Raw genomic sequence first — 21180 nt, 5'->3', positions numbered from 1 at the left:
TCATCGAAGCTCTGAAGGTTCCACCTCCTCTTTAGCATTCTTGAAGAGTGACAGAAAAAAAGCATTATCTGCTTTCCACTATGCATATTAGTCAATAATACTCCTTAATTCACCTTGAAAGTTGACATGCAACAACTGCAAGTGAAATAACTACAGAATATGAAATATACTTGCTTATAGTGAAATGTGTCTAATATCAATAAGGTATATGGAGGGAGAATTATAAAGTAGGAGTCAGAAAGTATCAAAGATTTTTTTTTAATGTACAATTTTATTACTTTATATGTATGTATCCCTTCAAAATATACTGTAGTCACATGATTAAATCTTCTACATCAATGAAAAGGAATGACAACTATATACAACACAATTAATCTTAGAAACATAATGAAGAGTGAAAAAAATAAAATCCTCATAGGCTACTATACAGTCTGATACCACTTTCATAAAGCTCAAAAAGGAACAAAACTAAAAATGTCACTTCAGGGTGAGATACATATTTCAGGTCTTTTTACATGTGACAAAACTATTAAAAAGAGGGAGCAGAGGTATAGAGATAGGAGAGGAGCTCAAATAAATAAATGTAACAAATGGGTAATGTTCTATTTCCTAAATTAGGGGCTGAATTATTATGCTCAATAATTTATAGGCATGTCACATCCTTTTGTAAGTCAAAAATTACATTAAAACATTAAGTAAAATTATGCATAAAGTGTGGACAAAATTTATATTCAAAAGGTTGCTTTTTAAACTATGCTTATTTTATCAGTCAGGGTTCCATTCTTAATTATAGTCAATTCAGGTTAATTTTAACAAAAACTGACATTAGTAAAAGCTAATAAGTAATCCTCAGGATCTCTAGATACCCTGAAAACCAGATTTAGAGGCTATACAACCTCTATAATCACTTGAGATAATAGCTTCAGAGAAGATCCCACCGTCTCCACTATTGGGCAGAGACACTGCAGCTTAAACACCATGGACTTTGCTGACACTGGATACTGAGTGTTGTCAGTGCAGCAATTTTTTTGTTGTTTTCTGTGGAACTGGATGTAGAAGCCAGTGTTGTATATCATTGCCTTTACTCAAAGAATTCTGCATAGCTCTCCCTCTTTCTATCACGAACTTTTAAGGCAGAGGTGGCTTCCCTGGCTGCGAAGATGCTGGGAAAACAAGTATCTGACGCTTTAATATTTGTCAGGAGGGGGTAAGGAGCTGCATCATTAGGTGATAGGTTCCCTAACTATAGTATGAGTTGGGATAATGGGCAGCCAGGAGAGAGATGACGGGTATCTTCCACAGCCCATTCCTTGGCCACTCAACATCAACACAATGGTTAAAAACTATTCAGTGTAAAGACTGTTGTTTGCTGCTTTCTTAATACTCTTTCCTAACAGAATAGTGATTTCACCTGGGGCAGCTATGTACCCAGCCTCCTTTGCTTTCAGAAGTTAACAATTTAACAGGTCAGGCAAATAAGACAAAGGAAACTCTGTCTGGATTTCTGGGAAAGCTTTGCTTTTCCTCATAAAAGAAAATAGGTATAGCTGGCATAGGCTATTTCCCCCCTCCTTTTTTTTTCCTGCTTTGAAACATGGACATGACTTCTGGCACAGCAGCAACCTTCCTGCAACATGAAAATAGCATGAAAGATGAAAAACATGCTAATGAGGCAGATTTGAAAGACAGAACCACACCCTTTCCTGTATGTAGTTAGTACTGCTAAGCACTGATTAAACACTGTTCCTTTCAGTTGCACACACACACTGGAAAACTGATGACAATTAGGTCTCATTACTTAAAGTGAAAATGAAAGTGAAGTTGCTTAGTTGTGTCTGACTCTTTGAGACCTCATGGACTATAGCCCACCAGGCTCCTCCATCCATGGAATTTTCCAGGCAAGGCTACTGGAGTAGGTTGCCATTTCCTTCTCCAGGCTTCAGTTATTAAATTCATGATATTTTCTAAATGTAGGCTGTGGTGTTTCTTTTGCACTATTAATAAAAGTAGATTTTCCTGATCAAGAACCACTTGAATTCTGAACAGTATTTGGCATTTAAAGGAATCTTAATGGTTAAGAATAAGTTTCAAGTCTACATTTGAATCCTGGTTTCTGTTTCAATAACCTCCTTGTACCTGACTATCTGTAAAATGAAGTACAACTGGAAATGGAGATTTTACAATAAATAGAAAGGACCTAGCTTTCTAGTTCTCTACTTATTTTTATCTCTCAGTTCAGTTCAGTAGCTCAGTCGCATCAACTCTTTGCGACCCCATGGACTGCCACACGCCAGGCCTCCCTGTCCATCAACAACTCCTGTAGTTTACTCAAACTCATGTCCACTGAGTCAGTGATGCCATCCAACCATCTCATCCTCTGTTGTCCCCTTCTCCTCCCGCCTTCAATCTTTCCCAGCATCAGGGTCTTTTCCAATGAGTCAGTTCTTCACATCAGGTGGCCAAAGTATTGGAGTTTCAGCTTCAGCATCAGTCCTTCCAATGAATATTCAGGACTGATTTCCTTTAGGATTGACTGGTTTGATCTCCTTGCCGTCCAAGGGACTCTCAAGAGTTTTCCCCAACACCACAGTTCAAAAGCATCAATTCTTCAGCTCTCAGCTTTCTTTATAGTCCATCTCTCACATCCATACATGACTACTGGAAAAACCATAGCTTTGACTAGACAGACCTTTGTTGGCAAAGTAATGTCTCTGCTTTTTAATATGCTGTCTAGGTTGGTCATAACTTTCCTTCCAAGGAGCAAGCATCTTGTAATTTCATGGCTGCAGTCACCATCTGCAGTGATTTTGGAGCCCCCAAAAATATAGTCTGCCACTGTTTCCACATCTATTTGCCATGAAGTGATGGGACCAGATGCGATGATCTTAGTTTTCTGAATGTTGAGTTTTAAGCCAACTCTTTCACTCTCCTCTTTCACTTTCATCAAGGAACTCTGTAGTTTTTCTTCACTTCCTGCCATAAGGGTGGTATCATCAGCATATCTGAGTTTATTGATTTTTCTCCAGGCAATCTTGATTCAAGCTTGTGCTTTATCCAGCCCAGCGTTTCTCATGATGTATTCTGTATATAAGTTAAATAAGCAGGGTAACAGTATACAGCCTTGATGTACTCCTTTTCCTATTTGGAACCAGTCTGTTGTTCCATGTCCAGTTCTAACTGTTGCTTCTTGACCTGCATCCAGATTTCTCAAGAGGCAGGTCAGGTAGTCTGGTATTCCCATCTCTTGAAGAATTTTCCAGTTTATTGTGATCCACACAGTCAAAGGCTTTGGCATAGTCAATAAAGCCAAAGTAGTTGTTTTTCTGGAACTCTCTTGCTTTCTCAATGATCCAACAGATGTTGGCAATTTGATCTCTGGTTCCTCTGCCTTATCTAAATCCAGCTTGAACATCTGGAAGTTCACGGTTCACATACTGCTGAAGCCTGGCTTGCAGAATTTTGAGCATTACTTTGCTAGTGTGTGAGTTGAGTGTAATTGTGCGGTGGTTTGAACATTCTTTGGTATTGCCTTTGGGATTGGAATGAAAACTGACCTTTTCCAGTCCTGTAGCCACTGCTGAGTTTTCCAAATTTGCTGGCATATTGAGTGCAGCACTTTCACAGCATCATCATTTAGGATTTGAAATAGCTTAACTGGAATTCCATCACCTCCACTAGCTTTATTTGTAGTGATGCTTCCTAAGGCCCACTTGACTCTGCATTCCAGGATGTCTGGCTCTAGGTGAGTGATCATATCATTGTGATTATCTAGGTCATGAAGATCTTTTTTGTATAGTTCTTCTGTGTATTCGTGCCACCTCTTCTTAATATCTTCTGTTTCTGTTAGGTCCATACCATTTCTGTCCTTTATTGTGCCCATCTTTTTGCATGAAATGTTCCCTTGGTATCTCTAATTTCCTTGAAGAGATCTCTAGTCTTTCCCATTGTATTGTTTTCCTCTATTTCTCTGCATTGATTACTGTGGAAGGCTTTCTTATCTCTCCTTGCAATTCTTTGGAACTCTGCATTCAAATGGGTGTATCTTTCCTTTTCTCCTTTGCCTTTCACTTCACTTCTTTTCACAGCTATTTGTAAGGCCTCCTCAGACAACTATTTTGCCTTTCTTTTTCTTGGGGATGGTCTTGATCCCTGCCTTCTGTACAATGTCATGAACCTCCATCCATATTTCTTCAGGCAGTCTATCAGATATAATCTCTTGAATCTATTTCTCACTTTCACTGTATAATGGTAAAAGATTTGATTTAGGTCATACTTGAATGGTCTAGTGGTTTTCCCTACTTTCTTCAATTAAGTCTGAATTTGGCAATAAGGGGTTCATGGTCTGAGCCACAGTTGGCTCCCAGTCTTGTTTTTGCTGACTGTATAGAGCTTCTCCATCTTTGTTGCAAAGAATATAATCAATCTGATTTCAGTATTGACCATCTGGTGATGTCCATGTGTAGAGTCTTCTCTTGTGTTGTTGGAAGAGGGCGTTTACTATGACCAGTGCGTTCTCTTGGCAAAACTCTATTAGCCTTTGCTCTGCTTCATTCTGTATTCAAAGACCAAACTTGCCTGTTACTCCAGGTATTTGTTGAGTTCCTACTTTTGCATTCCAGTCTCCTATAATGAAAAGGACATCTTTTTTGGGTGTTCTAGAAGGTCTTACACGTCTTCATAGAACCATGCAACTTCAGCTTCTTCAGCATTCAGCATTATTTTGTCTCTATAGGATTCTTAAGTTGTAAACAGTTCCTCCTCTGAACTCAATACATCCTTTTATTTATCACATTTGCCTCCTCTACCAGATTTTTCTTTGAAAACACTCAATTTTTCTGTCAATTAGTTTGACATTCTCAAACTAATGTCATTAGAAGTTACCTAGGATGATTATTAAAATACAAATGCCTAGATTCCATCCCGAAACTTCTATTTTAGGTCAGTGAACCACATTTTGAGGAACACTGAAATAGACTTTCAATGTTCGAATCTAATTATGCATATGGTACTAATAAAAGATCATGGACAGAGGAGCTTGGCGGACTACAGTCAATGGGGTCATGAAGAGTCAGACATAACTAATGACTAACACACAATAAAGGTAGGTATCAATAATACTTAATTTTCAAGATACTTCCAGACTGTTTTAATTTTACATTTTGACTTGTAATCATGTAACTTATGATTTGCAACTATGAGGGCATCTCTAAAACCATTTCAGAAATAACTATTTTTGGTTATACTAACTATAATGTGATAATTAGGAAGCATTTATGAAAAGCCCTAATTGACAGGTTGCTATGTAAGTGAAAAATAAACCTTTGCACTTTCTAATAATTTGACTCACTACTGAGTTATATTAGCTGTTATTATCAAAATGAGATTTTTATTAGAAAAGGTAAGTTTGTACTAAAATTTGGAAACCAATCAAGTTCCTTCATCAACTGCAAAGTAAACTTTCATGCTCAAACCAAAGTCAAGAACATTCTTCCTCCTCTTTAACGACACACTATTTTCATAGTATTAACACCAGCTAGGCTCTGTATCATACAGGGTCTTGAGAGCTGTTGAGACTCAAGCTTCAAGTTTTTGATTTGACAGAGGAAAAGTTAGCATTTAGATTTATCCTGATATCTGAGATGTAAAGAACTCTACAAACATCTCTAAAGGGACATAGAGCAGATAAAGAGACACTACGTTATATTTTAATGGGTCATTTGATTTCTTTATCATTTTCACCAAAAATTGGCCATGGCAGCTAACAAATGGCATTTTTCTGCCTCCTGAATGGAACTGTGGGACACGGTGGCACTTATGGCATACACTTCAAGGCAAATGATCAGACTAAAATTTTACATACTCTTAGGAAATGAGATAAGAACACCCACACTGTGGGTGGAAATGTTTTTCAAATTGTTTGCAAGACTCTGAATAGAAATTTGACAAATTAAAAAATGACATATATCAATTCGTTACAGCCTACCACTGTAGGCAAAGTCTGTTAGTATTACTGGGATCAGATGCTTTTAGGATATCTTGGATAAATTCTGTTGTTTTAATTGGTGTTGATTCTTTATGGGAGTACAAAAGAAAGTTTATACCACTCAAAGCACTAACAAAAATCTTTCTAATGATGTGTCTGTCCCATGCAGTATAATGCTTAGGGTAACCGGAAAATGTTGACAGACTTAGCATTCATTATTTCAATTATTTGGGGGCAAAGCTAAATTGATAGTATTACATGAGTAATTTATAAATTTGAAATATGAGTAAACTGAGATGGGGGAATGAAATGACAAGTGAAACCTAGCTGATCCCTTAGCATTTGACTCTCAACACAGCTTCTAGAAATGAAATAAACTCTCATTAAGTGAGAAAACTTTGCTTCCTTGTGAAAAGTGGATCTAAAAAAAAGCCAACTACTAGTACTAGTGATGAAAGACATATAAACAAGTGATGGTTCTTAATTACAAATGGAAGTTATATATAAATTAAACTGTAGAATGTAGTACCTATAACTATGATGTGAATAAACCTATTATATATTCTTCACACTGGATAAACTATCCAAGTTGAAGATTTCCAAGTAGGACAAAACTGAAGAATTGACTAATAATATCTAACAGAATAAATAAATTTACTTTCAGCATCTGAACTAAGCACATGTATGTGCATACACATATACAGGACAAATTTTTCAACATTCTTTGAACAATACGATGATTATACTACCACTGGAAAAAAACAGTTGACTTACTTTCAAGTATATTTTGTGGGGACTAGCAATAGGTTCTCTCAAGAGTAAAGACACCTGGCCATAAGGTGCCAACTCTTAGCACCAGAGAGACTTAAAACTTCATAAAAGGTGAATGATGTTACAAATTAGAGAATGTGTTACAAATTAGAGAATCTGCCAATCAACTTCTGTGGAATTGTATTTTTTTCTCAAATGGAAAAAAATCCAGGTTTATGCCAAATAGACTTAAAAAGACACTGTGTTTTTAAAATTTTTTAGAATTGCAATTTATAATCTGATATAAAATAAAACTGCTGGCTTATAACAAAATGCTGTAAGTTTCAGAGATATGAAAGAACAAAAATGAACTGAAAACACAGTTTATATAAATCAAGGTCCCAGAAATGAAAATTAGTCTCTTACAGAAAGGAATAGTGAAACTCAGTGTGCACTTTTACTAACACACCTTAAAACTATTTTGTGGACAGCCCTTTTTGACTGCAAATTCTAAACTGCCACTTGATACATTTAATCAACATTAAATCAAGTCTGAGGCAAGACACTGAACGGACAATACTCGAATAGAGTTATTAACTTCCTTCCTTGATAAACAACCTCCAGGCATTATTCAGAAGTTGAATTATTTGATGGCTTGGGAAGCAGTGTCCACTGAGCTTTCCTTCCTGACCTGAAGAGACTCACTGCTGATGGACAATAATTCTCGAAGTTCCTTGTTTTCAAGCTGGAAAATAAAAAAAAGTGTATGGTATGTTCATTTCAGGTATTCTGTCAAACTGTATCAGAACCCATTGTTTGAGGCTTGAAACAGAAAGTATATTATTTTACTTTTAAAAGTTTTAAAGAAACAAAAGAACTGAGAATTTCCTAAAATTCTACTAATTTATTCAGTTAAAAAACATTTCCTGAGTAATTTCCACATGCCACATATTAAGACTACACATGAAAAAAACAGGGTCCCACTCCACTAGAGGAATTCACTGCTTGTCAAAATCTTTATGGTTCCTACAAGTTTTACTACTGTTTCTTCTATCTTTCAAATTCCTAATAATATTTTCACTCTGCTTAACCTTCTCTCCTAGATGTCCTATAGTTTTGAAGAAAGGAAGGAAAGGGGGAAAAGAATTACTGGGCACATAGCCAGGTACCAGGTGGGTGTCTTACATATATTATCTCATACAATATGTAGGGTAGGTACCACTGCCTACATCCATGTTCTCTTTGAGATGAGGACACTGGCTCCCAAAAGTCCAAAAACCTGCCCGTACTCAGATAACTTGGATGTGGTATTGCTGGTCTCAATCCTATGCCCACATTTTTTCCACTTAAAGTATTAAGTAAGACTTGTCTCACATTTCCTTAGGGCTGTTTCCATAACTGAAGTAAATTAGGGATGGCATAGACAAGGTCATTTTATCATTTTAACTAACTCCTATCCTAATTGGATCTTTGCCACTCCCCTTGATTTCCAGATATGGCAGTTTGCACTCTTCATCCTTATTCTCTCTGCAGGAAATTCTGGTAAACCACAGCATTTTCAGGTTTCACCAAGACATACCTGGTATCTCTCTCCTAGCATTTACATACCATTTCATACCAAAAAAAGTTATTAGTCTTATTGCTATCATTAGACTCTGAGGAGGGACCCTGTCTTTTTCTCTCTAATGATTTTCAAAGGGCCCATGGCAGAATTTGTAATAAGGAACATTCAAATCATCTATTGTAATGCTTCTCTTTAACAACTGTATGGGCACACTAACACTCCAGGCCTTTCTTTGTAAATTATTCCCATTTTAATCAAAACATTACATGAAAACAGCTTTAAAAAAATCAAAAACTATAAAATAAAAATTGATTTTTTAAAAAATCAAGACTACAAGACCTGTAAAATAGTCTGCAGTCCCTTGGCTTTGTTTCCCAAAGGAAACCACTTTTAATATTTTTATCTATTTCTTTTGGTGTTTACTTCCATAATTCTAAATAATATGTCTTGTACTGCTATTTCCTGATCATCAAGTTTAAGCAGTATCTATTTCTTTTTACAGCAAATGAGGGACTTTAGCTAACATGTAATCTGTCCCTTGTACTCCCTTTACCCTCTCAGTATGATATATCAATTTCTAGCCAATAAGCATTTTCATTGTTTGCTTCTGATTACATTTACTTTCTTCAAAAGGGTATGGAGGATGTTTTAATTTTAAATCAGACCACAAAGGAAACATCAATACACTCCAGAGATATACAATGATGGCATACCTTTCAGACTCTGAAAACTTCCTAAGATATTGTGAACCTAAAATAGCAATAATCTTACCTCTAATTGCGCTAGTTTTTCCTGGATCTTACAAAACTGGTCATCATCCATTTGAACTGCTTTCCTCATCACTTCTCCCATTTCACAGATTCTGTCAATCTGATTCTCAATTTCCTGTGAAGATATTCAGAATAAAAAAGTGAAAAAGTCATTTTTTTTTTTAGCAGATATGAAGTTCATAAGAACATGTGTATTATGATGTTAAAAATTCATTTAATCTGTGGTACACAGGTTACAGGAATTTCACTACAATCTAAGTCCTCAGAGGTAAACCCATAATAAACTGATCTAGTGATATTCACAGATAATTCATTTTCAAAAGATTGATTCTAGTCTGATCATCCACTAGATGTTGGACACCATCTCTAAATGGCTGTTTAACTTAAATTTAAATACTTTTATTGGCAGGAAGCTTGCCACATTCCAAGGTACCTTATTCTATCTTTGGACATATCTCTTAGCAAGCTTTTCATATAAGCTAAATTCTGTCTTCTTCAAGGATCAGTTTTTTCTCCTTTGGACCACAGATGAAAGCCATTCACATATTTAAAAGATCCCTGTTTCCTATGACCTTAGTTAGTTAAACTCATTTAAATGCTTTCAATGGAATCTAAGGGAGAAAAGAAGTAAATTCCTAGATCTGTGAAGGCCTCACACCTTTGAAATCGTGTTATGGTGACATCTTCTAGTTTCTAAACTTTGACAGTATCTCAACAGAGTCTCTGAGGATTCCTCTCCTATGTTAATATTCATTCCTTAATCATTTAGATGGAGAAGGAAATGGCAACCCACTCCAGTATTCTTGCCTGGAGAATCCTATGGACAAAGGAGCCCGGTGGGCTACAGTCCATGGGGTCACAAAGAGTTGGACACGACTGAGTGACTAACACACAAGATGAAACTTATCTTCCATAAATTCCACTGCAGCAAATAGTGAGGTGTCAATCTATTATTATAGGATTAAATGATATAGTACATGCAAACGTACAAAGACAACTCTAAAGCACTCTACAAACTTAAGAACAATTACTGCGTCTCCCAAATTAAACCACAAGCAACGAAAGTATAGAAACTATGCCGTATTTTTTTTTTTTAAAACCGTACTTCTCTCTCCTAACAACATAGTATGATGCTATGTTTGTTCATTGATCCCCTGCTATGTGTCAAGTACTATGTTAGGGATAAAAGATAAATTCATGCTCCTTACAAGCAAGGAGCTTACAGTTTAGTGAAACGTACCATAATAACAACTCAAGTATTTACTGAATACCTTTAACACTAAGAGGCTTCCCCTGTGGCTCAGCTGGTAAAGAATCTGCCTGCAATGCAGGAGACCTGGGTTCAATCCCTAGATTGGGAAGATCCCCTGGAGAAGGGAAAGATTACCCTCTCCAGTATTCTGGCCTGGAGAATTCCAAGGACTGTATAGTCCATGGGGTCCCAAAGAGTCAGACATGACTGAGCGACTTTCATTTTCACTTTAACACTAACTGACATTGTTCAGTGGAAAAAATAAGTATTCATTAACATCTTGAAGAGAGATATTGGTGGGGGGACAAACTTGAGTCTTACTCAGATAAAAGGTCCTTTACCCCCTTTTTCTACTCGTATCTTTACAAAGCTACACTAAAACCTACAGCAAATGTGACAAACATGAAAGGAAAACAAGCTTACTTCACAAGCAAGCACACGATCTAAAACAACATCAAGATTTCAATTCATTTAGAATTTATCCATCAAAGTTTCTTACTGCAGAGTGAGACCGGTGAGCTTTCAGGACCGGTTCGGCATCCGCTGCTTTTTTAGCAACCATTAATTGTAACATCTGTTTTCGGTATTTGCTCATGATGAGTTCCAAAGCATCCTGGTGTTCCTCCAAGGAAACCCACAGCTCTATCAAAAAACAAAATAACTTGGCAGTGATATCTGAGATACGTCCTAAAGCCAAACTCAAACAGCTGGATTTTATGACATGCTGTGAAATATTATGAACCCAAAGATGTACATTGGTGTTTAAGTCCACAAAACTCAACAGTCATGGTCTATGTGAAAAATATATCTTTCCAGGCAGCAGCAGCAAAATCTGGTAGAAACAACATGGGATGCAACATCAGAAGACATGAGTTTAAGTTCAATTCTGTGAGTTACTAGATTACTACTCTTAAATCATGTAACCTCTCTGAGCCTATTTCTTAACTGCCTTGTAATAATAAAAACCCGGCTTGTCTACTTCAAAATGAACATATGAGAATACATATATGTATTGCATGATATGTGTGAAAGCGCTCTGTAAATTTATATACAAATAACTATTCACACTACTATCATTAACAATATATTCACCAAGCCCAAGAATATACACCCGAGGATTAAATTTAGCTCTTCCACCTTGCATAAAAACATAAAAATCCCTTCAATCTTAGCTTTAATGTTTATTTCAATTAATATTTAAACATTAAATCTTAAGCCCTTGAGGATATTAACTCTTCCATTATGCAACCCTCTGTCTCCAGACACCTAACAAGCCATGCAATAATAATTCAACTCTACTAAGCACCTCTTGGATAAGCTGCGTTTAAATACAAAGTCAGTCAGATGACCTTGAAAAGAGTAATGTAACAAACTTTACTGCTACTGGGTCAGCACAGGCTATGGCAACCCACTCCAGTATTCTTGCCTGGAGAATCCCATGGATAGCAGAGCCTGGCAGGCTACAGTCCATGGGGTTGCAAAAGTCGGACACGACTTAGTGACTAAACCACCACCACCACAGCATCTGCACTTTTGTGACTTGTCATTTTTGCAAGAACTTTTGAAATATTACTGGATGTAAGAAAATCATTACACACAAAAAGGCCTGACTAACCTCTGTTTTCCTGCTGCAAGTCTCTAATCTGTGTATTCTCTTGGGACAGCAGAATGTGAGGTTTGTATTTGGACATGTCCTTTATATCGGATGCATCCTCTTGATACTGGACAAACAAGAGACAAACTAATCGCGCCGTAAACATAACAGCCGCAGATGCAACTGAAGAGGTAGGAGGCAGAACTCCAGGGCAGCACTGGCAGCCCCGACCCCGCAGACAGGTCTCACCGCCACCCTCTGGGGCCAGGAAAAAACTCCAAGCCGAGTTTCCACTTTACCTCATCCTCCACCCCTCAAGGGCCTAGAACCCGAGGGCACGGGCCCGTACCCTCTGCCTGACCTGGTCCGGAAGCGCTGTCCCCGCCTCCCGCATAGCGGCTACCCGCCGGTGCAGAGCCGCCGACTGATCCACTAGTGACTCGGCGGCCGCATCGTGCTCCCTCAGCCTCTCCAACAGAGTCTTAGCGTCTGTCAGAATTTTCTCGATAGTGCAGCTCATAGCGGCCCCAGGACCGCAGTCAGAACACTGCTCCTGTGCCAAGGACTCAGCGCGTCCCTGAGCGAGTCTCAGCTTTACAGACGTCACTTCCGGGTACGTTTAAAAGGAGCCTCGGCGGTAGCCGCGATATGCGCTTGCGTAGTGGCAGCCTGGGTGGCTGGTGACCGTCTTTAACCTGTGGCTTCCCCGCATCCTCGCCCTGTGCAGAGCTCCAGAGGCCTGCCCTTGCCACGCCTTTGGTTTCCTGTTTCCACTGCCTGGTGGTCAAATTGTGTTAAGGCTGGGCCAGTCTTCAGTTTCTCCTGTTCCTACTGGTTTTGATTGATGTGGATTGTTCTTATCACTGTTTAAAATTTTTTCTTTTAATGTGGTAAACACGCTTTAAATTTATCATCTTAACCAATAGTATTAAGTACATTCAAGTTATTGTGCAGTCATCACTACCATTCATCTGCAGAATTCTTTTCATTTTGCAAAACTGAAGACTCTTGAGAGTCTCTTGGACTGCAAGGAGATCAAATCAGTCAATCCTAAAGGAAACCAACCCTGACTATTCATTGGAAGTACTAATGATGAAGCTCAAGCTCAAGTACTTTGGCTACCTGATGTGAAGAACCCATTCATTGAAAAAGACTCTGATGCTCAGAAAGATTGAGGGCGGGAGGAGAAGGGGGTGACAGAAGATAAGATGGTTGGATAGCTTCACTGATTCAGTGAACATGAATTTGAGCAAGCTCTGGGAGATGGTGAAGGACTGGAAAGCCTGGTGTGCTGCAGTCCATGGGGTTGCAAAGAGTGGAAAGCTACTTAGCGACTAAACACAACAGCTTTAGACTTTAACTCCTTATTCTGCCTTCCTCCCAGCCCTTGGCAACCACTCCTCTACTTTCTGTCTCTATGAATTTAACTACATTAGATACCTCATACAAGTGGTATCATAGAAATCATAATTGTCATTTTTGTGAATGGCTTATTTCACTTGGCATAATGTCCTCAAGGTTCATCCATGCAAGCAGAAATTCCTTTCTTGTTAAAACTGACTAATATTCATATATATGTGTGTGCATATGTATAGGCATCCATGGTGGCTCAGTGGTAAAGATTCTGCCTGCCAGTGCAGGAGACTTCATGTTCTACCCCTGGGTCAGGAAGATCCCATGGAGAAGGAACTGGCAACCTACTCCACTATTTTTGCCTGGAGAATCCCATGGACAGAGGAGCCTGGCAGGCTACAATCCGTAGGGTCACAAAGAGTTGGACATGACTCAACAATGACAGCTATTGATGGACCCTTGGGTAACCTTCATCTTTTGGCTGTTGTGAATAATGCTGTTATGAACACATGTATAAATATCTGTTTGAATCCCTCCTTTAAATTCCTTTGAGTGTATATCCAGAAGTGGAATCACTGGGACATGTGGTAATTCTATTTTTAAATTTTTGAGGAATGACCAAACTGTTTTCCACAGTGGCTGCATCATTTTACATTTTCACCAACAGTACATAAGGGTTTCAATTTCTTTACATTGCATACACTTGTTATTTTCTGTTTTCTTCAATAGCCATTTTAATGGGTGTGAGTCATTGTCTGCTTACCTGTTTTTTTCTATTTTAGCTCAATTATTAATTGAAAATAAATTTAACCAGAACAGCAATGACTTGTGCTATTATATTGATTTATGTTTACCTTGTCAAGCTTGTGTGTCAAGTTTTGTTCTTTTTAATTAATTACTTTATTACTGTAAATATTTTTGAAAAGTCTTATTTCAGGCACTGTTTAGTGTCTGGAAATACAGCAGAGAATGACACAAGATCTTGACCCCTAGGGAGTTTATATTCTAATGGGAGAAAGAGTTCAAACTCTTATAAATAGTTGAAGGTAATAACAGAGTTAGGAACCCAGTGAAAGGGGCAAGAGTGCCATGGCAGTAGTGAGAGGTCAGAGAAGGGGGTTGGGGAAGAGAATTGACTTTTTACCTTTGTATTCTCCATATATTCTGGAAGAAAATCTGCCTACCACATCTCCTATCAATAATATGGCTGGCCCACTTACCCCACCATTGCAGAATTTGCAAACAATATTTTAATATATTCTTTTACTAAAACCACAATTCCATGCAATTAGTGTTCTCCTACACTTTTCCTCACCATCTGAACCACAGCCTTACAGGACATTTACCTTATGCAAAGGTGAGGTGCTAAGTATACACAACAGTCAGTGGCCCATAGGAGACACAATCTAGGGGAATTCTCTAATTCTCTTTTTGCTACACTCATACAATCTGTTCCTGATGAAATCTGGAAGAAGACTTTTTAGGTCTATTCAAAAGCCACAAAAGTACTTAATCAACACTTTTGAATTCTACCTCTTATTATGCTATCCTGTGGAAGGTTTTTCCTATTACCATTCTCTGCTCTGCCTAGATCTTGTCCTTCCCCACTTTTTCCTGACCTGGGAAACCAAAGTTTGGAAGATATACTTGCTTTATGCTTCTATAGGACTTCCCAGGTGGCGCTAGTGGTAAAGAGCCTGCCTGCAATGCAGGAGACTTTAGCAACACAGTATCGATCCCTGGGTCGGGAAGATGCCCTGGAGGAGGGCATGGCAACCCATTCCATTATTCTTGCCTGGAGAATCCCATGGATAGAGGAGCTTGGTGGAACATGGGATCCCACAGAGTCAGACACTACTGAAGTGACTTAGCAACACAGCACAGCACCATAACCATCTCTAACACCTGGTCTATAGAAAGAATTATATCATAATTGCTATCAGTATTGACAGTAATACTGATGCTTATTAAGTGCTTACTCTGCGCCTGTCAGCATTCTAAGGACTTTATAGTGATTCAGTTATATAATCTTCACAATTACCATGTGTTAGATTTCCTCTGTGAAAATGTAAAAGTATTAGTTGCTCTGTTGTGTCTGACTCTTTGTGACCCTATGAACTATATAGCCTGCCAGGCTACTCTGTGCAAGGAATTCTCCACTCAAGAATACCAGAGTGGGTATAAGATCCTTCTCCAAGGGATCTTCCTGACCCAGGGATTGAATCTGGGTCTCCTGAATTGCAGGCAGATTCTTTTACCTTCTGAGTCACCGAGGAAGCCTAGATTTCCTTTAAACAATGCCTTATGCATCAGAGAACATTAGTATTATCTAGGGAGCACAAACTTTTCCTTTCAGATTTGACCACTTTCCCTAAATCAGCTTTTGATTATACAAGTTCATAATTCCTTATTCAAAACCTTGGGACATGATGTGTTCTGAGATTCAGAAAATTTAATACTTTAGAAAGGTATTAAGATCCATATACTGTATATCACATAACACTAGGGTTTGAATGAATTATGTGTATCTTTTGCACATATATTGCATTTTTAATAAAACTGCCTACAGTTAAAAGTTTTATTGATATTTCCATGACATATCTATGACATAATATAATTATTATTTTTCTTTAGGAGTGTGCATGTTTTTGGTATAAGTATTTCCTTATAAGAACTTCAGAGGACAGTCCACAACAGGAGCATGAAGGTCTGAAATTCTTTTCAGTATTACCTGGAGGAAAGGTGTGTAAAAAGGAACTGGACTGCATCTGACATAGCAGTGTCTGAGTAGAACAGTCAGTGAACCATACATGGTCCTAGTTAAGACTGAATGAGTCAGACTTTGGAAGCTGTACTGTCAACTATTATGGATTGACTTCCTGGAGCCAGGGTCCATATCATACTTTGCATGGTGGGAAATAGGAAATCTTTCCTGAATGCAATCCTTGTTCCCACTATCAATTATCCTTAAGGAGAAAATGTGGCTCCTAGGTAGAGGCCAACCTTTTCTCTGGCTGGGTCTGAGAAAGAGTGAGAGCTCATGGCTTGGAAAGGAAAAGATGATGCTAAAGTGACCCCTGATTTTGAGAGGACAGCTGCCATTCTACAACTCTGTGGCCAACAGAGGGATAAAGGAGAGAGATCACTGGTAGGAAACACTCAGGGATAAAGTATTGCCAGTAGATTCTAGGGCAATGATAACTAAAATTTTGTTTTCCTTGATCATCTTTTCCAGTGTCACAGTCCCTTTTATCTTTGAGTCAGTAGTTAAATTTATAAATACTGAAGCTTCAGGTTAGCTGTACTTAAGGATTTTAGGTAAGTGCCTCAGTCTGTATTTGGGGCAAAGTGTTAGAGTCTGCTTTAAAGTTAGATTGTGATGATGTTTGCACTACTCTGAATATACTAAAAATCCCTGAAATGTACACTTTACCTGCATGAATTTTATGGGCTATTTATAAATAAACATGTGAATAAAGCTGTTAAAAGATCAAGTTCTGGATCATTGGTTAGTGCACAATAAAATAATAGTAGCTTATATTTTTAGAACATCCACTATGTGCAATGAAATTATCTAAAGGCTTCTTCATAAATAACTCTCACAGCAGCTATATGTGGTAGGTATTATCATTATCCCTACTTTAACAGAGAAGGAATGTGTAATTTTGTCTTACCGTTTATACGTTTTAGAGCCAAGATAAGAGTTGGGGGTCTGGCTTCAGAATCAATACTCTGTACCACTACACTGTAGTGTGGTATCAGGGTAGGGTGAGGAGTTAAGTGTGTTTCTCATTAAAAAAGGAGGTAAAATCAGGTGCTGACAGTGGTGGGGAGGTGGTTATTAAGTGATGCAAGGGTTCGGAATAAAACAATTACTGAAGTGAATCAGAGGGTATATACCATTTGTTTACTGCTACATAAGAAACTACCCCACAGCTTAGTGGCTTAAAACAGTAATCATTTATTTTGCTCACTAGTCTTCTGAATTGTCTTTCTCATCTGGGTCAGATTTGGCTGATCCTAGTTTGTGATTGGTTGGTTGGCAGAGGGCTAGCTGGTCCTGGGTATACTCACATGTCTGATGGTAGGCCTGCTGTCAACTGGAGTGATGGTGGTGACTGCTCATTGATCTCTCATCCTTTAGTAGGCTAGCCATAGCTTGTTCACGTGGCTATGGAATAACAAGATCAATACAAGACCAAATGTGCAAATGTTTCCTCATCTCTGCTTACTCATGTATGCTACAGTGTCTCACTGGCCAAAGCAAATCATGTGGCCAGTTCACATTCACAGCATGGAGAAATACACCCCACTTCTTTCCGGGAGGGAAAAGATGGAGTCCATTTTTACAATCTACCATAGAAGATTTGCAATCTCTCATAGAAGGAGAGGTTCCAATGGTTAAAGATAAATGAGAGGTGTTAGAGGTCTGATTAAAATTAGAAATTATACTTGTTTGGTGGCGCAATCTCCATGATTTTACAATTTTCTATAGTATGGTTCAACTTCTTAGAGACAAATTGAGAGTGAGGTCTTTGGGAATCAGTGATGAAGTCTAGCTGAGGAAGAAGGCAGTGGGTCTCGGGGGATGGTATCTGGTGGATGGACTGATATGTAACTGAAGTGGGAGTGGTGCTTGATAAAGGCAGAACCATCTGGTAGAAAGCACCTAGCAGAGACTATGGCTTTTACTGGGATAGGAGGGGCAAAACAATGTGAATCCAGAATCTTTGGTCCTGTCTGTTATCACATGTAACACATTCTTTGTTGTTGTTTAGTTGCTAAGTTGTGTCCGACTCTTTGCAACCCCATGGACCAAAGCTCACCAGGCTCCTCTGTCCATGGAATTCCCAGGAAAGAACACTAGAGTGGGTTGCCATTTCCTCCCGATCCAGGGATCAAACCTGGATATCCTGCATTTTAAGGCAGATTCTTTACCTCTGAGCCCAGGGAGTAAGTAAGTAAGTGTTAGTCGCTCAGTTGTGCCCGACTCTTTGCGACCCCATGGACTGCAGCCCACCAGGCTCCTGTGTCCATGAGATTTTCCAGGCAAGGATACTGGAGTGGGTTGCCATTTCCTTCTCCAGAGGATCTTCCAAACCCAGGGATGGAACCTGAGTCTCCTGCACTGCAGGCAGATTCTTTACCGACTGAGCTACAAGGGAAGCTGAGCCCAGGGAGTGGACTTCCATAAATATAAATGTGAATTTTGCTAGAAGACAGGGGTCCTGTAAGAGCAAGTGGAGGCAAAGCTGGGGATACATTAGGTTTTTAAATTTTGTACACAATATAAACCATAATTCCCAAGAAGATAGCGGCTTTAATTTTTGATATATTGGAAAGTTGAATCAAGTAAGCTTGCTTTCTTTTTCTTTTCTTTTCTTTTCTTCCCACTTGTGAATGATGTGTGTATGTGTAGGGAGTACTGGCAGGGTTATAACTTTAGCTTTGTTACTCTCAAATGGGGTAGTAATGATTATGTAGTTGACTTCCTTCTCTGGACTGATGCCAAAGTTTCAGCTTTTCCATTTATAAGGTTGTGTATGCTTTTAATAAAGGTTTAGAATTGTAATGTGCAATTTCTAAACAATGTGAGCATTTTCCAGATATCATTAGACATCATCTTTTTCCTTTAAAAATCGCTATAGAAATTTTTTGATGAATTTGATTTAATGGGACATCTTTGTTAGAAAAACAAAATAGCAACAGAACTTAATCCAAATATATCCATCAAAAAACACAGACTATCTATTATAATAATCACAAAAAAATAAACATTTTTTGAGCGCTTTCTATGTTTTAAGCATGCAATAAACATTTACAGGGGCTTCCCCAGTGGCTCAATGGTAAAAAATCTGCCTGCAATGCAGGAGGTGTGGGCTCAATCCCTGAGTTGGGAAGATCCCTGGAGGAGGGCATGGCATCCCATTCCAGTATTGTTGCCTGGAGAATCCCATGGAAAAAGGAGCCTGGTGGGCTACAGTCCATCAGGTGGCACAGAGTTGGACTCAACTGAAGCGACTTAGCATACACACACACACACACACACATGTGCACACACAAATATTTACAGATATTAGTACATTTACTTTTTACAACATCCCAGGGCTCTTGGGGTAGAATACTAGAGAGAAAAAAGCCTGAGAGAGGAAGAGGGAGGGGGAGAATGAAAGAGTGCTCTGGAAATGTGAACATGGCTGGGACTAGGGTGAGGCAAGAGAGATGTCCAGGTCATAGACTTCAAGGAAGTACTTATTCTCAGGTTCTTGCTTGAGCCCAAAAGTGAAGATCTCTTTAAATTTTTTGCCCTGGACACCTCTCTTGCCTTACCCTAGTCCCAGCCCTGGATCTTCAGGAAAAGTCCCCCTAAATTCTTTAGCCAAATATTGATTAGCATAAGAATATTAGGAAACTGCCTGAGGCTGGAGAAAGAGCCATATAAAGATTAGAGGGAACAATGCTGGAAATTCCTGGGTCAGAGATCAAGGGTAGTTTATTACTCTCAAATAACAAGACCCAGAGCATCGGCACTTTAATGCTTCCCCACAAAGTGATGTAAAGGGGTCAGGATGACACCTGCACATGTGGTGGATTTCTATAGGAAAATCTGAAGTTTAGGTAACTGGAATATCTTATAAATGGTAGTAAGCATGCCTCCCTTTTGTTCTGGAAGGAGATGCTATCTTATACTTAAGGGTTGTTTTCTAGCCAAACACCTTTGAAAAGATAATATGAATAAAGGGAAGTAAATACATCAGTTGCAAGATGTGCATAAATGTGAGAGACCCTTGGAGAGCTGCCTCTCAACAACTACCTCCTGGAATTATTCCAAATACATACTATTTCTAGCCTAAGAGGGGTCATACCAGGAATAGCAAATTAGTTAATGGCGCTAAGAGCTAATAATAGGAAGTAGAATGCTCTGTGGTGAGGAATTTGAGAGAGTGTGCCTCCCCATGACAACCCTACCTAAAGATTAAAAATTTTTTAAATATAGTGCTTGCCAAAAACAGCTGTGGTCACCATGCATGCTCACTCAAAGATGAGCACAACCCTTTCCTTATACATTTGTATATTCTCTACAAGAATTCTGAAGAAATACTGACCTAATTATTATTTTTAAATTATCTGTGATTTCTCATCATAAATATAAATATACTTTCTTGTGACTTTTTAAATTTTTAATAAAATTTTTAAAGGTTATCCTCCATTTTCAGTTATTACAAACTATTGGCAATTTTCCCTGTGTGGGGCAATACATCCTTGTAGCCTATCTTATACCCATTTCCTCACCCCTACCTACTTTGCCCCTCCCCCAATGGCAACCACTAGTTGGTTCTTTATATCTGAATACGTTTTCAAAATAAAATTTGATAGAAAATAGTAAACATTTATAAGATGATAATTAGCTAACTGAAATATTTAATTAAATGATTTGATATATTTTATTTTAATAATTAACTGAATAAAGCACATCATTTACCTGTGGATTTTAGTCACTGTATCTCAAAATATTTGGGAGTTTTCCAAATATTCTATTTATATATATTATCAGTTCAGTTCATTTCAGTCACTCAGTTGTGTCTGACTCTGTGACCCCATGGACTGCAGCATGCCAGGTTTCTCTGTCCATCACCAACTCCCGAAGCTTACTCAAACTCATGTCCATCGAGTCAGTGATGCCATCCAACCATCTCATCCTCTGTTGTCCCCTTCTCCTCTCGCCTTCAATCTTTCCTAGCATCAGGGTCTTTTCCAGTGAGTCAGTTGTTCACATCAGGTGGCCAACGTTTTGGAGTTTCAGCTTCAGCATCAGTCCTTCCAATGAATATTCAGGACTGATTTCCTTTAGGATTGACTGGTTTGATCTCCTTGCAGTCCAAGGGACTCTCAAGAGTCTTCTCCAACACCACA

The 21180-nt window shown here is 38.5% G+C and overlaps 1 protein-coding gene across 2 annotated transcripts; it reads right to left on the bottom strand.

Annotated features, from left to right (window-relative positions):
- Positions 1-251: 251 nt before the first annotated feature.
- Positions 252-12492, bottom strand: SIKE1 (suppressor of IKBKE 1). 2 transcript variants are annotated; one of them, XM_081493336.1, is made up of 5 exons: positions 12263-12492; positions 11935-12040; positions 10819-10961; positions 9069-9182; positions 252-7478 (listed from the first exon to the last, which is right to left on the bottom strand). In XM_081493336.1, the coding sequence occupies exons 1-5, from the start codon at positions 12431-12433 to the stop codon at positions 7377-7379; spliced, it is 636 nt and encodes a 211-aa protein (XP_081349462.1). In that variant the 5' UTR covers positions 12434-12492; the 3' UTR covers positions 252-7376. The 2 variants fall into 2 exon arrangements, with proteins under 2 accessions (XP_081349462.1, XP_081349463.1); XM_081493337.1 differs by having other exon boundaries at positions 12275-12492.
- Between the last annotated feature and the right edge of the window lie 8688 nt (positions 12493-21180).

Source organism: Giraffa tippelskirchi, chromosome 5 (genome assembly GCF_054371585.1).
Source record: "Giraffa tippelskirchi isolate mGirTip1 chromosome 5, T2T-mGirTip1v1.2.pri, whole genome shotgun sequence".
Lineage (NCBI taxonomy): Eukaryota > Metazoa > Chordata > Mammalia > Artiodactyla > Giraffidae > Giraffa > Giraffa tippelskirchi.
The sequence above is the reverse complement of the archived record's forward strand: the minus strand, read 5'-3'. Positions and strand labels throughout refer to the sequence as shown.